The following is a 14,880-nucleotide window of genomic DNA, read 5'->3' on the forward strand; positions in this document are numbered from 1 at the left end:
GTCGCAGAGAATCAGACGCGACTGAGGGACTGAACTGAAGGCCCTGATGCCTGGAGCCAGGCCTTGCGCCTTCAGCCACTGAAGCCGAGCCCTGGTTTGGATTTAATTTCTTAAGGATGGAGCGGGGAGAAGGGTTTGGGTGCTCAGCCTCCAAGGAGCCGGCCAAGCGGTAGCAAGCCCAAGCCCAGCCTCCCACCCCCGAGGTCTGGCTGCGGCGGGAATAAGGACGCCCCCTACTCAGACTCGCTTGCCCCTTGGAGACACGTGGGCTAGTCCGGAACCTGCGGCTCGCCCCGCCCCTGCCCCGCCCTCGCTTTCCCCCTACCAACGCAGGGCTGAGGCACTTCCGCTCAGAGCAGCATCCTCCCGCCCTCAACCGGAACAGGAAGGCAGGGCCGGGCCGTCATTCAACTTGGCCCCGCCGATCAGGGCGGGGCGACGCGCGCCTTGGGCCCGCCCAGGAAGGTTCCGCGGACTGAAGGCAGGCGCCCGGTCTAGGACGTCATCGCGCTGACGCCGGCGTCCGCTCGGCCCTGCCTGCTCCGTTGAAAATGCCGGACTCAGCATGGCGGCGCGCGCTCCGCCCGCTTCACCCCGGTGTTTCTTCTCGCGCGGGTAAGGGAGACGACATTCTGGGCTCGTACCGTCTCCGGATAGCTAGGGTCGGCCCTTACCTGCGAGTCCGCTAACCTCCGAACCACCTGCCTGTGCCTTGCACCGGAAGTGCTTGGCTCTGCGGCCGGCCGTTTCCCGGAAGTGCTTTCCCGTCTCCTCCGCCTCGAGGCGGTTCCGACGGTCAGTGTTTGGGCGGGCTCTAGAGGCCACCTTGGGGCGGGCCGTCCCTCGGCTTTTGCAAGGCAACCTGTGATTTGTTGTCCTTCAGCATTATTGGAGAGGCCGAACTACGGCTTTGGGCAGCGTTCGGTTCCTCAGGCCGCCTTAGGCTGTGTGGACGCAGGTTGTGTTAACCTTTCTGAGCTTCCCAGCTGACTCCTCTGCAAACCGGGGTGGCAAAATGCGAGCTGGCGCTAACTCGTGGAAGTTGGTGCTGCAGAGCCGGCCTGCAATGGGCCAGCCTCTTGTTTTCGTCAGCGGGCACCGCTGCCCCTCGATAGACCTCAGCGTGGCGGCCCTTACTCGGCTGGCATTTCCATCCAGAGGCAAAGGAGCGGCGGCTCCTTCTGTCCCCGAACAGTGTCGTCCCTGTCTAATCCTAACAACCAAGCCTGGAGGAATTGGCGGGCTCTGTGGTGGAAGGTGGCACAGATCCCCTTGTTGGAGGACAGGTTTATTCCCACCGAAGCTACAGAAGAGAATCTGAAAGATGCCAAGAGTGTCTCTAAGCAGGAGAGGGAGTGGGCGGGAGCTCTCCTAAATGGCCTTTCCCCTGCGCCTCTTCTTTCTCCCCCATTTGAAGTGCCAGGGCCCTGCACTCTGCCCGAGGACACTTTCTGTAAGCAAGAACCCCGGATGTTATGACTAAGGAGGCGATTTTTTTCTTTTTTTTCCTTGTAAACAGCCGATCCCGAAGACATCCTAACAACTCTGCATAGTACAACTGCATTATGCTGAATTCTTGACTCCATTAGGATTTAGTGAAGGGTAGGGGGAGTGTGTATCAGGAAATGTAGAAGGACGTGCTGTTCAATCTTTCATCCTTCCGCTGCCTTCTAACTCTCTGGTAGGGTGTGGTCTTCCTAAGAGAGCATCTTCCAGGGAACTTACTGGAAAGGAGGAACCCCAGGCCTCAAATCTCCTGAAGCAGAGTCTGCGCTTTAGCAGAATCCCCAGAGGTTGCTCTGCATGCTAAAGTTGGCAAAGCCCTGGCCTAAGGCCTGGGGTGGTCTGGCTTAAAGTGATGTGGGGGCGTCACAAATGTAAGAAGGGATAAGGTCCGCAGGGCCAAAATCTGTGGTGGCGGGCCAGCTGCTTCCTGCATTTGGGCACTGCCAGCACGTTGAGAAGAGGGCGACAGAGGCCTAGATGGTTGGTTGATGGCATCATCGACCCAATGGGCATGAGTTTGAGCAAAGTCCAGGAGATAGGGAAGGACAGGGAAGCCTGGTGTGCTGCAGTCCAGTGGCGTCGCAGAGTCGGACATGGCTGAGCAACAACAAAAACAAGCATGTTGATTCTCAGAAGACAGATGAGAAATGTGTCCCTGGGCCAGCAAGGATGAACACCACGACTTTGAGATCCTTTGTTAAAAGGGAAAAGGAGATCACCTGCCGGTGAGTGCAATCCCACCACATTTAAGGGTCACGGAAAAGTGTTCACAGGCTCCATAATATAACTCTTAAGAATTTAAACTCTTTAAAAAATAAAGAAACATCCCTCTTCTCTCCTTTTTATAGCCCTTGTCATACCTACGTGCAACTAATTAAAAAGTTCGTTTTCATGCAACTAATTAAAAGGTTCAGTTACCTTTCCTTTCCTTAAGATAAGGAAGAATATCAGATTTAAGCAAATTTGTTTTCATAATCTCAGCTCCGAGCATAGTGCTTGTCATATAGTGCATGATTAATAAATATTTGTTGTGATTGTTGGATTTAAATAAATTACTCTTGTGATGTGAGTAAATAGTACTTTAATTACCCTTTAAGGTCTTTTTTTTTTTTTTCAGTAAATCTTTTGCCTGTTTTTGTCTCTCCGTTTTCCCTAGTAACTTAGTTTTGAACTGGCTTACTTACTAGCCATTTATCAAACATTTAATAAGGATCCGTTTGTTTAACAGACACAGTGCAGGTACCGGGCACACCCAGTTAACAGGAATTCATTCTTCCTCACTTAGAGCCTAGTGGGCAGGGAGGCAGTCAATGTGTAGTTGTAGAGGCATGATCGTGCACTGGTACACAGCCATGCCGAGATGCTGTGCGTGTCCACACTGAACTGGGGCGTAGCGAACCCTCAGCTCGGGGAGGCACCCACGAGAGCAGCTGGCACAGAAGCAAAGTGCCCAAGGCTTTCCCTGTCCTCAGCGTGAGTGACAGTCGCTCAGTGGTGTACGCCTCTTTGCAACCCTATGGACTAAACAGTCCATGGGATTCTCCAGGCCAGAATACTGGAGTGGGCGGCCTTTCCCTTCTCCAGGGGATATTCCCAACCCAGGGATCGAACCAGGGTCTCTTGTATTGCAGTTGGATTCTTTACCAGCTGAGCCACCAGGGAAGCCCAAGAATCGTGGCGTGGGTAGCCTATCCCTTCTCCAGCAGATTTCCCGACCCAGGAATCAAGCTGGGGTCTCCTCCATTGCAGGCGGATTCTTTACCAGCTGAGTTATCTGGTTGGACCAGCTAACTGGAAGGACCAGCCAGTCCTTCAACTTCCTCCTACAAAATTTGATCATGTGTTTTCATCAAGGAGAAAGATGCCGGCAAGGGATGCTTGCCACCCCTCTGCCCCAAGGGCAGGGCCTTATCTCAGAGTCTCTGCTGTTCCAGTCTGCTGCCCACGTGGTGGGATTTGTGTTCCAGCCTTGGCATCTTTGCATAGGTGAAGAGGTCTGTGGGACATGCCATCATTCGTGTGACACCCTTATGGTCCTCCATGTGGCAGCTCCTCACCCTGTCACCTCCTCCCAGAGCTCTGCATGCTGAGCCTGATGGAGTTGAAAGAGGAGATCACAGGCCTCAGTTCCTGGGGGTTGTGGCCAGAGCGTTGGCCCACACAGCAGTGCCCTTGCCCCAGGGCATCACGGTGGTACCGCAGGTCGCCATGGCCTGGTGAAAGCATTCCTTGTGTCGAGACCACCATGGAGTCCTGAGGAAGGCACTTCTGCAGTCCTGGAGTAGAACATGCCCTGGGAACCCACAGAGACGGAGGCTGCGTTCCTTCCCACTGGTCGTCGTCCCTCAGGAGGAAGGGCAGGCGGTGAATGAGACCACAGGGCGGGAGCCAGCCTGGGAATAAAGGCGGCTTAGAGGGAGTTAGCGCAGAGCCGGGCCTTCCCCGGGGCTCATTGGTAAAGAGCTCACCTGCAATGCGGGACGCCCGGGTTCCATCCCTGGGTTGGGGAAGATCCCCTGGAGAAGGAAAGGCTGCGCACTCCAGTGTTCTGGCCTGGAGAATCCCATGGACAGAGGAGCCTGGGGGGCTATGGGGTTGCAGAGAGTCAGACATGACTGAGCGAGTGAGCATAGCTCAGCACAGCACCGCGCTGGGAGACACAGACAGGGAAGCTGGCCTAGGAGGTGTGATGGCATTTGTTAGGCCTGGGGAGGTTCCTCCCCATACCACACCCACCCTTTTCTCTTTGTTTTCTTGAATGAGTTGAAACTGAATTTCTAAATCTTGCAAGCAGAACTGTTCTTCATAGTATAAGTCCCTTTTCCCTTACACCTGTGTTCTGTTAGAAATAAGCTAGAAGAACTGGCCACTTGAAGTAAAACTCGGTGACTCTATTCTAAATGGAAAAAAAAATTTTCAAACCATGTATGAATTCTACATGTAATGTATTTTTGGTATATATGTATGTATATGTATATACACATATATATATGTATGTGTATATATATAAATAGCCTTCCCAGGTGGTGCTAGTGGTAAAGAATGGTAAAGAATCTGCCTGCCAATGCAGGAGACATAAGAGATGCAGGTTTGATCCCTGGGTCGGGAAGATCCCCTGAAGGAGGGCATGGCAACCCACTCCATTATTCTTGTCTGGAGAATCTCCTTGAACAGAGGAGCATTATGGGCTAAGGTCCATAGGGCCACCAAGTGGGATACGACTGAACCGATGTAGCACGCAGGCATGCATGCGTATATGCAAATGTATGTATTTAATGTGTGTGTATATATATGTAAAACAGAAGACGATAGTAACATCTCAAAACAGTTTAAAACTAGGGGTCCTTAAGAAGTGTCAATTACTTGTTTGATCCATCTGAAAATATACAGTACAGATCCTCACATAGCCTAGAAACTAAATATCAAACTTTTTCCATTAGAGAAGCATTTTTAAGGTGTAACCTTTATGTATAAACTTTGTTTTAATTTCACAGGTGAAGGGTTCCAAATACAATATACACTGAACTGAGAGATCAAAATGGAAAGGTTTTTTCTCCAAGTGTTTCTGTTATTATTTATACCGCTTGCAGTTGATATTCTGCATAACTGTGAAATGGAGCAGATAAGCTTTCAAAATTTTCGTACTTAAAAAATATCTTTTTATACCAAAGGAGTTTAGATCTTTGGTAGCTAGGTGTTGGTGTTTGGGGGTGATGGTGGGAGAAGGGTACCAAGTGCAGGATAGAGTCCTAAATATTTTTTAAAGCCCAATAAAAGAAAATCTGTATTCTTTGTCCTGTTTTTTAAAAATTTTTTTTCATTGTTGTTGTTGCTAAACAACGCTGCCCTTGACGTGACTGTTTGAGATCCGCAATTTGTAAAGATGTTTGCAAACAGGCCTTCTTGGTATCCTTCACGTAATTATCTTCCAGTGGAGGGAATTATTGGGGAAATTAGATCAGTGTCAGAAAAGTGATGTTGCTGAGTAGTACACAGAATGTCATCTTTGGTGACTTATGCTTCATCAGATTCACCAAAATACCACTCTGTTTTAATTTGGATCTGATCGTTACTGACACTGTTATCAAAAGAAATACCGTAATTGCCAAAACATCCACTTATCTAATCACCTCATTTCAAACAGAGAAAATAAAAATTCTGGTCTATTTCATTTTAGCCTGTACTCCTATTTGCTGGAATTCTATTATTAATAATTATTATACCTACTGACTGTCTATCCCATGTCAGTCCTTTATACCCAAGGCTTCTTGTAACTTTTACAACAGTGATGACAAGTGGGTATGTACGATAAAGGAGACCTTAGAGCTAAAATGGTTTTCCCACATCCACACAGAGGCAGAGATTATCAGCCCCAGTCTCCCTAATTCCAAAGCCTGTACACAGTCCCTCCTTCCCTGCATTGGCTCAAAAATGAGAAATAATCTCAATGATGAGATATGTAAATATGTGTGGCTCTCATTATGTGTCCAGGATTGCACTGATTGGCCATTATGAGTATCAGAACCTTGTTATCCATTCAGTCCTTTCCTTGGTCAGAGTTTGTATATGGTCTTCACAATTTGTCGGGAGCCAACACACGAGACCCTACCCCTAACAAGGCCGTAAGGGAGAAAACCTGACGGGCAAGGCGGATCAGGTTTTCAGGGGTTTTCGAAAAGGCCAGCTCACGAGATCCCACCCATGACAAGGTCACGAGGAGAAAGCCTGACAGGCAAGGCAGATCAGGTTTTCAGGAATTCCGAAAAGCTGCCCCTGGCACTCACCTTAAAGATGATATCTGTCTTTCTGATGCCTGCCTCAATAGACTACTCCCTAATTTCTGTGACACAGGCAGAAGGCCTTCCCCGATCTCTTCCCAAATAAGAATCAACTTAGAACTTTCATCAGTAAGTTTCCCAGGTGGTGGTATTTTATGAGATTATCCAGGGTGAAAGGAGTGTTTTAATTTAAACTCCTTTGCTGGTAGTTTGTTAGCCAAATGCATTTATGCCCTTGGTACTAATATGCATGATTGCTTATATTATCCTAATCATAAAATAGCATAAAGAACCTGATTATATAAAAGCCCTAATAGACATAGAGCCTTTTTAAGGGGTAAAGGAGTCCTATTAGAAAACATGAGAAAAATTATTCTAAAGGTGGTTATTGGGTTGACGTTTGCTTGCTGTGTTTTGCTTGCTGTGTTTTGCTTTTATGTACTAAGGTAGTGTTATAGAAACCATTGTTAATATAGTTTAAGATCTAGAGAAATAAGGACTTAGCCCTAGTGTGGTAACAATGAGATGGTTGTTAATTGTCAGCCAGGAGTGCTAGGCAGAGGCTGCCTCACCAAAGTCGCAGAGTCAGTGTGGGGTAAACTTCTTAGATAAACGCAACTGACAACTTCTGCAGAAGGATTAATTTTTGTATTAACAAGGTTATATTTCTACTCTGTACTGTTGCCCTGTGAGACTGCTACCTTTCAGTTAAGGTCACCATAGAAACGGAAAATAGGTTTACATTCACCTGACCTGCATAAAATGTTAATAAGCCCCAAGGCCAGAAGATCATGTGCTAAGAATTACTATAGAATTAGAAAGCAAAAAACATCCTGCTTTTCCTAAAAAACAAAATGATGTAATACTAATCCTGTGTAAGCATGAGCAAGCATCTTGTACCTTGAAAACGTTCTGAGTGAGGGTGTAAAACTGGTTGTCAAAAAGTAAAACACAGACTTGGCCCTATCAAGGCTAGTCTCACGTGTCTTCTCTCTCTCTCTCGCCGACGCCGTTCATCCCGAGGGTACTCCCTGGATCCTGCCGAGGCTGGACCCCGGCAACAATTAGTTGTTTATAATTTTACAAAAAAGTGGTAAAGTAACCCAAATGTTAGTCACCCAGTCATGTCCAACTCTTTGCAACCCCATAGACTGTAGACCACCAGGCTCCTCTGTCCCTGGGATTTCCCAGGCAAGAATACTGGAGTGGGTTGCCGTTTCGATCTTCCCAACCCAGGGATCGAACCCACATCTCCTCCATTACAAGTGATTTCTTTACTGTCTGAGCCATCAGGGAAGCCCTCCAAAATAGTAAAAGGGATTAATTAGTTAATTAATTAATGGGAAACATGCTTACAGCTGGAAAAGGAAAAAAAAAAGTCAAGAGTAGCAGTTAACTAAAGCAACCCTTCCTGCATTTACCAATTACGGTGGTAACTGATGACTGCTTTTCTTGGAAGTTGTCGTAAAGTTGGTTATTGTAATGAGAACAAAATTTGCATTAGGAACAGTGTTATAAAAGCAGGTCACGTCATTGGCCAAGGTCCTACCTCCAGATATACCATATATCTAATCAGTTGTCTTTATTGCCTTTCATCACTCTTTATATAAACTTTATGTAGTGTCTAATATATGACAAAGACTGGAGTAGGCATTAAAAAATTAAAAAAAAATCTTGGTGGATAAACTGTCCATTTTTAGCTCACTGTCTTTGCTTGCTGGAATGTACTTTCAGATTTGTCTGTTCTATTAAGTTCTGCTTATCCTTCAAGGCCTAAACAAACCCTTCTGTCTCAGGGGGCCCTCTTGGATTAAATTCAGGCAACTTCTATCAATATTAATCCCACTCTTCTCTTTGCTACCACGCAAGGGGCATTGTGACAGCATTTATCACCTCTTGTTTTGGTGAGAGATGTGTTTTGCCTCCGCCTTCTGTGTTCAGAGTTGATTTGGAGCAGGGACTGTCTCGTACGGACTGGTTGCTGCCAGCATCTAGGAGGTAGTTAACGCATAATAACTGTGTAGAAGAGTTATGAATCTTTAGGTTGTGTGTTTCATCCAGTCTTTAGTTGGTATATCTAACTGGCTGAGGCAAAGAGAAAATTCGGCTGCGAGTATCTTCGCGTTTCAACTCTGCTTGATGTTTATTCATACTTCAAGACGGTTTAAATAGAAGAATGGTACCAATGAACCTGTGTGCGGGGTGGAAATAGAGACACGGACGTAGAGAAGGGATATGTGGACCCGGTGGAGAAGGAGAGGGTGGGATGAACCGAGATAATAGCACTGACATGTATGATTGACGTGCGTAACAGACAGCTAATGGGGAGCTGCCGTTTAGCACAGGGAACTCAGCGCAGCGCTCTGTGATGACCTAGAGGGGTGGGGTGGGGGGAGGAGAGGGAACCTTAAGAGGGAGGGGACATACGTATGCATATGGCAGACTCACATGTAGCTCAGCTGGTAAAGAATCTGCCTGCAATGCGGGAGATCTGGGTTCGATCCCCGGGCTGGGAAGATCCCCTGGAGAAGGGAAAGGCTACCCTCTCCAGTATTCTGGCCTGGAGAATTGCATGGGTTGTGTAGTCTATGGGGTTGCAAAGAGTCGGATATGACAGAGCGACTTTCACTTTTGGAGAAGGAAATGGCAACCCACTCCAGTACTCTAGGCTGGAGAATCCCGTGGACGGAGGAGCCTGGTGGGCTACGGTCCATGGGGTCGCAAAGAGTCGGACACGACTGAGCGACTTCACCCACTCACTCACTCACGACTGATTCATGTTGTACAGCCGTAATTCACAACACCGGAAAGCAGTCACCCTCCAATGAAAAGACAAGCATCAGAAGGTTTAGCGGTTGGACCAAGCGTAGAGGTGGCGGGATCAGGCATCCAGTCGGTACCGCAAGGCCACCGTTGGGCCATTTCTGGTTTCTCTTCTCGTCTGGGTTTCCACCTGCAGTCAGGACCTCTCCCAGGAGGCTGCCGGCAGCCTCTCGGCACGTCAGGGGAAAAAGTTCTTTCACTGCCTACCTCTCAGGTTTAGGAAGGGACTCCTGCTGGTTCTGTTTCCTTCACATGCGTGTCTCTGAAGAGTCCGTGTGAGCAGCCGGTCCTGACACAATGACATGGGCCCGTGATGGGGTGAGCGAGTACCCCAGAGGATGGATATGCAGTGAGGGAAAGCATCGCCAAGTCCAGATGGACTTAGTCGGTCAGGCCTTCCCGGGGAGGAGATCTGGCAGTCTCAGCCATGATTGCCTCTGCAGTACCTGAGGAGTATTTGTTGAGTTAAAGAAGCCAACTTGCAGGTGCCATCTCTGTATAACAGCTTCCCCGGTGGTGCCGTGGTAAAGACCCTGCCTGCCAATGTAAGAGACATGAGAGACGCAGGTTCCATCCCTGGGTCGGGATGATGCCCTGGAGAAGGAAATGGCAGCCCACTCTGGTGTTCTTGCCTGTGGAATCCCATGGACAGAGGAGCCTGGCGGGCTACAGTCCATGAGGTCGCAGAGATCCGGACACACCTGAGCGGCTGAGCAGCAACCGCGGCCGTCTCTGAGCTGGGACTTCCTCTCCTGTGAACGTAGCATGCTGGCTCATGAACCAGATCACACACATTTGACCCCAGTCCCATTCAGTATTGGCCCTTCACACATCTCCATGGAGCCCAGGCTCTATGGAGAGTCGCACTGGAGAAAATAATGGTCTAAATTAAGAGGGAACGACTGAGGATGATCGACATGGTTGGATGGCATCACCGACTCGATGGACATGAGTTTGAGTAAACTCCGGGAGTTGGTGATGGCCAGGGAGGCCTGGTGTGCTGCAGTCCATGGGGTCGCAGAGAGTCGGACACGACTGAGCGACGGAACTGAACTGAGAAGAAATGAGCTCAGTGCTTTGCTGGAAGAAAGTAAAAATTCTCACACTCATCAGGGGTACCCAGGGTAGTGAAGAGCTGCTGCTGCTAAGTCACTTCAGTCGTGTCCGACTCTGTGTGACTCCATAGATGGCAGCCCACCAGGCTCCTCTGTCCCTGGGATTCTCCAGGCAAGAACACTGGAGTGGGTAGAGTGAAGGGCAGGCAAGGACAATTGAAACACGGTGTGACTGAAAAACCCAGAAGACAAAGGCCCAACCCTCTAATTGCAGTCTGAGATAGTTATGGTGTAGATTACGGGCATCTGATACGGGCTTCCCGGGCGTCTCAGCTGTAAAGAACCTGCCTGCCAGTGCAGGAGACACAAGAGACTTGGGTTTGATCCGTGGGTCGGGAAGATCCCCTGATGGAAGAAATGGCACCCCACTTCCCACTTCAGTATTCTTGCCTGGGGAATCCCATGAACAGGGGAGCCTGGTGGGCTACAGCCCATGGGGTTCCAAAGGTGTCGGACACAACCCAGTGCCTGAGCAAGAATGCAATCTCTATGTAAAACAGGCAAACAGTCCTCTAGATATATAAAGATTCACGATACACATTCATCCGGTGAGTATTTCCTCAAAACAAATAAGAATATAAAAGGGATGTTTGGTGCATTGAAAAGTTAGTTGCGATTTTCGATATCTTTACAAGAGCTGTGCATGCTATTTGGTGTAAATGTTCAGCATGAAGTCAACAATAGTTTTGTCTTTTTTTTCTTTTCTTTTTTGCATTATCTGGGCTATTTGGGATATTAGAAATGGTACAAGACTATTGCTGATGAAATCGGTATAAATGGATGCCAATTTTTCCCTGTGATAAATTTCCCTGTAGGAAGCTGTGACTCTATAGGTGTGCTACCAAGCATCTCATCCTGTACGTAGGGTCAAACAAGTAGATGCTAAATAAATGTTTGTTTTTGACATCAGTGAAAATACTGACAATGCCCTTCTCCCAAGAACATTTTGTAGAGTGGGAAGTGATCCCAAATGTCTTCCCGTCATCCCTCACTTCAGAGCAATTGGGAAAGAGTATAGTCCACGTTTAGTCAGTGTCCACTAACATATTTCATATTTTAAAGCCATAACAAAAATGCCAGTAACATAAAGTTTCAAAAACATCTTTTACAACATCTTCACAGAATTTCTAGGATGAAAGTGACATAATATTAAAAACTATACAGATGCATTCTCTATATGGAAAGCTACAAATTAAACAAGCAAAATGGACCAGAAGTCTGAAATGCAGGTCAAAGTGAAATTTTGAAAGGACCCAGGCTGACATGGGAAAGGCAGCTATGATTTCTGAATCTTCTGTTAGAACTTGAATTATCAGAAGACTACTAGCAAAGCCGTTGTGATGGCATTATGGAGCCATATTTGATGAATTGTATAGACTGATTCCATTTCTTCTTGGGGGAAGAAGGACCCCCAGGTCTAATCAACAGTTCTCGATCCCAATAGACAGGTACATTTTTAATAATGACCACATGGAATTCATTCTCAGGCTTCGCTGGTGGCTTAGACAGTAAAGAATCCACTTGCAGTGCAGGAAACCTGGGTTTGATCCCTGGGTGGGGAAGATCCCCTGGAGGAGGGAACGGCTACCCACTCCAGTGTTCTGGCCTGGAGAATCCCATGGACTACATTCCCTGTGAATAAAAGAGGCAGCAAGTTGAAAGTCATTCCGACAGCGTTCATTGCTTGGGGGTGTCTGTGTCCAGCCTAACATTAAGTTTTGTTTTTCTAAATTCTCACATGGATGCCGGAGAACCCTGTCAAAGCTGTCGTTTTCTGCACTGAACTTTCTTTCTGACGTTTTATTCTTTCTCTTGCCTTGAGGGAGCATGATGCCATGCCTTTGAAGGGCCATTTTCAGGAGGTAAGCTGCTCATGACAGTCCTCGGAGTGGCCGCACCGGCACCGCTCACTTAGAAAGCAGCTGTAGAGGGGAAATCGTAAGGTCAAGGGCCTCTAAAGAGGTCTTTGCGACGCTGAAATTTCAGTTTCCCGTGTCTTCACGTACACACACTCCAAATTTTATTTCTATTTACTTTTTCATATACCTCAAATTTTATAAAACTGGCTCATCACCAAAGATGACCACCTTCCTCCAGTTGTATTAAAGAAAAAAATTTGGATTCTCTAGGCTACAGAAACATTTATAAGGTAACATTTAAAACATAAATAAGCTTCACTTCAGGTGATTCCTCGGGGGCTCAGCAGTAAAGAATCTGCCTGCAATGCAGGAGACTCAGGTTGGATCCCTGGGTCGGGAAGATCCCCCGTAGGAGGGCATGGCAGCCCACTCCAGGATTCTTGCCTGGGAGATCCCTTGGACAGAGGAGCCCGGCGGGCTACAGCCCATGGATTGCAAGGAGTTGACACAACCGCGCGACTCAACAACAAAACTTCATTTCACCATTCCATGAGCAGGGACAATTGAAAAGGTGGTTTTCCTTCAGTTAGAAAAGAAACTAATGTTTTGCTTAACCATATAGACAAGTAGTTTGCTTCTGTGACCCCACTTGTACTGGACACCCACCCAAGGTACGTGTTCATCAGATGTTGACACGTGATAGTTGAAACCCCAGGTGTTTCTGTCACTGATGCATTTTTCTTGACTCCTGGCCACTTTTTTTGTGCTGTATAATTTCTATGCTAGAATGTTGTATACTTTCCATGCAGATCGCTGTGATCCTTTATGCAGCACCAAAAGCTTTCTGGGTGTGCTTTTTATTTGCTTCACGTTTCAGTACCAAGAGGGAAGAATTGATGCCAGGCTTGTGTGTGTTGTGGTTTATTTGACACACACTTGCGTGATCTTTAGTATTCACCTCTTGCAGTGGCCGTGCCCGTGCCAATGCATTTCACATTCCTCACAGCCGGTGGGGTGGTGCCTACCGTGGTGTTCGCATCTCAAGGATGGCTGCGTGCGTGTTTGCTCAGTCCTGTCCGACTCTTTCCCACCCCGTGGACTGTGTAGTCCTCCAGGCTCCTCTGTCCATGGGATTTCCCAGGCAAGGATCCTGGAGTGGGTTGCCATGCCCTCCTCCAGGGGATCTTCCCCACACAGGGATTGATTGAACCCAGGGCCCCTGCGTTGGCAGGCGGATTCTTTACCACTGAGCCACCGGGGAAGCCAGCGAGGCTGACTGACTGGGGCACAGACAAACAAAGTAAGTTCCCCGAGATCCCATGCTTGATCACTGGGGCGGCCAGGATTCATCTCTCTTTATATTTTTATGTTTTAATTTTGACAGCACGTAGTTTGCCCAAGGGGGATTGAAGCCGTGTCCCCTGCATTGGAAGGGTGGGTCATAACCACTCGCCCACCGGGGAAGTCCCTAGGATTCATCTCTTGACTGCTTTGCTGCGCTGCCTCCCCAGTGCCAGATACAGAGCAGCAGATGTCCTCTCACGGGGTGTTTGCAGGGATGGTGGCCATAAAGACAGGGATAGGTAAAGTGATGCTGCCCGGCTGCACCGTCTCAGGCTCTTTAGAAGCTTCCCAGGAGGCTCAGCAGTAGAAGAACCCGTAGGAGACCGCGGGTTCGATCCCTGGAGGAGAAAATGGCAGCCCAGTCCAGTATGAGAGGCTCGTCTGTAGCAAGCCATTAAGCATGGACATTCTCGAGACTTAGACTTGGAGGTGTCCTTTCTTCCTGTGGAGGAAGGGGGCTGAGGATGTGACTTAGGGCAAGTCCCTGCCTGAGCGCAGCTGGAGGAAGCCCCTCCCGCTCACGGGCACAGTTGAGAGGGAGAGGACAGGGTCCTGAGATAGAAGAGCCACCTGCTCATCCCGGTTCTGCTTGCAGGTTGGGAGGGGGCTTGTAGACAGTACAGACCAGGTCCGTTTCCCCAGACTCGGCCTTGGGACCTGGGGCACCCTCCTCCAGTGTACTATGTACACTCCTGCAGCTTCACTCTTCTGCTTTTGGTTAGTCTGCGATGGAGCCTGGACGTCAAAACTACCATCAGGAAGAAACAGATAGCTCCCAGGTGAGTCTGAAGTGTGCTCAAGGCTGACGCCCACTGTTCCTGGCAGGGGAATCGAAGGTGTAGCCAAGGATGAGGACGACTGTTGTTTGATAAGTTCACGATGTGGCCACCAGGGTGGTGTTTGTTCAGTTGCTAAGTCCCGTCCAACTCTTTCTAGACCCGCCCCCCACCCCGCTCCATGAACCGTAGCCCACCAGGCTCCTCTGTCCATGGGATTCTCCAGGCAAGAATACTAGAGTGGTTTGCCATTCACTTCCCGACCCAGGGATCAAACCCGAGTCTCCAGTGTTGGATTGACAGTCGAATTCTTTGCTGCTGGGCCGCCAGGGAACCCGGGCCACAAGGTTACTAGAACCATAATGCAGGTTTGGGAGAGGGGGGTGCCTAAATAGAAGGCCAGGGCTAAATAAGCCTGAGCTGCATCGTCAGGCTTCCCTGGTGGCCCAGTTGGCAAAGAATCCGCCTGCAATGCAGGAGACCTGGCTTCCATCCGTGGGTTGGGAAGATGCCCTGGAGAAGGAAACAGCTACCCACTCCAGTATTCTGGCCTGGAGAATTCCATGGACTGTATAGTCCATGAGGTCGGAAAGAGTTAGACATGACTGAGAGACTTTGTCATTTTCGTCATCAGGAGTTCTAGAAGATTCTGCACAGCTTCTCGACCTGTCCTAGAAAT

General features: G+C 48.4%; 2 protein-coding genes across 17 annotated transcripts in view; one reads left to right on the forward strand and one right to left on the reverse strand.

The window, feature by feature from the left end:
• PNPLA4 (patatin like phospholipase domain containing 4) overlaps positions 1 to 848 on the reverse strand; it is a 97,264-nt gene extending 96,416 nt beyond the window's left edge. For 4 of the 8 annotated variants that reach the window (XM_043458054.1, XM_043458053.1, XM_043458049.1 and 1 more), the window contains exon 1: positions 675 to 832. The gene's annotated coding sequence lies outside the window, so the exon portion shown is untranslated. Of the gene's footprint in view, positions 1 to 325; positions 460 to 674 lie in introns of those variants that run through there. The other 4 variants (XM_043458048.1, XM_043458051.1, XM_043458047.1 and 1 more) reach the window with 4 other exon arrangements.
• Positions 475 to 14,880, forward strand: part of LOC122434556 — a 456,430-nt gene continuing 442,024 nt past the window's right edge. For 3 of the 9 annotated variants that reach the window (XR_006267407.1, XR_006267406.1, XR_006267403.1), the window contains exons 1-2: positions 486 to 615; positions 1,520 to 2,231. Coding sequence is in view for 1 of the 9 variants with exons in the window: in XM_043458055.1 (XP_043313990.1) it covers positions 552 to 615 (64 nt within the window). In the remaining 8 variants the exon portion in view is untranslated. Of the gene's footprint in view, positions 616 to 1,519; positions 2,232 to 14,880 lie in introns of all 9 variants that reach the window. The other 6 variants (XR_006267402.1, XR_006267401.1, XR_006267400.1 and 3 more) reach the window with 5 other exon arrangements.

This window comes from Cervus canadensis, chromosome X (genome assembly GCF_019320065.1).
Source record: "Cervus canadensis isolate Bull #8, Minnesota chromosome X, ASM1932006v1, whole genome shotgun sequence".
NCBI classification, from domain to species: Eukaryota; Metazoa; Chordata; class Mammalia; order Artiodactyla; family Cervidae; genus Cervus; species Cervus canadensis.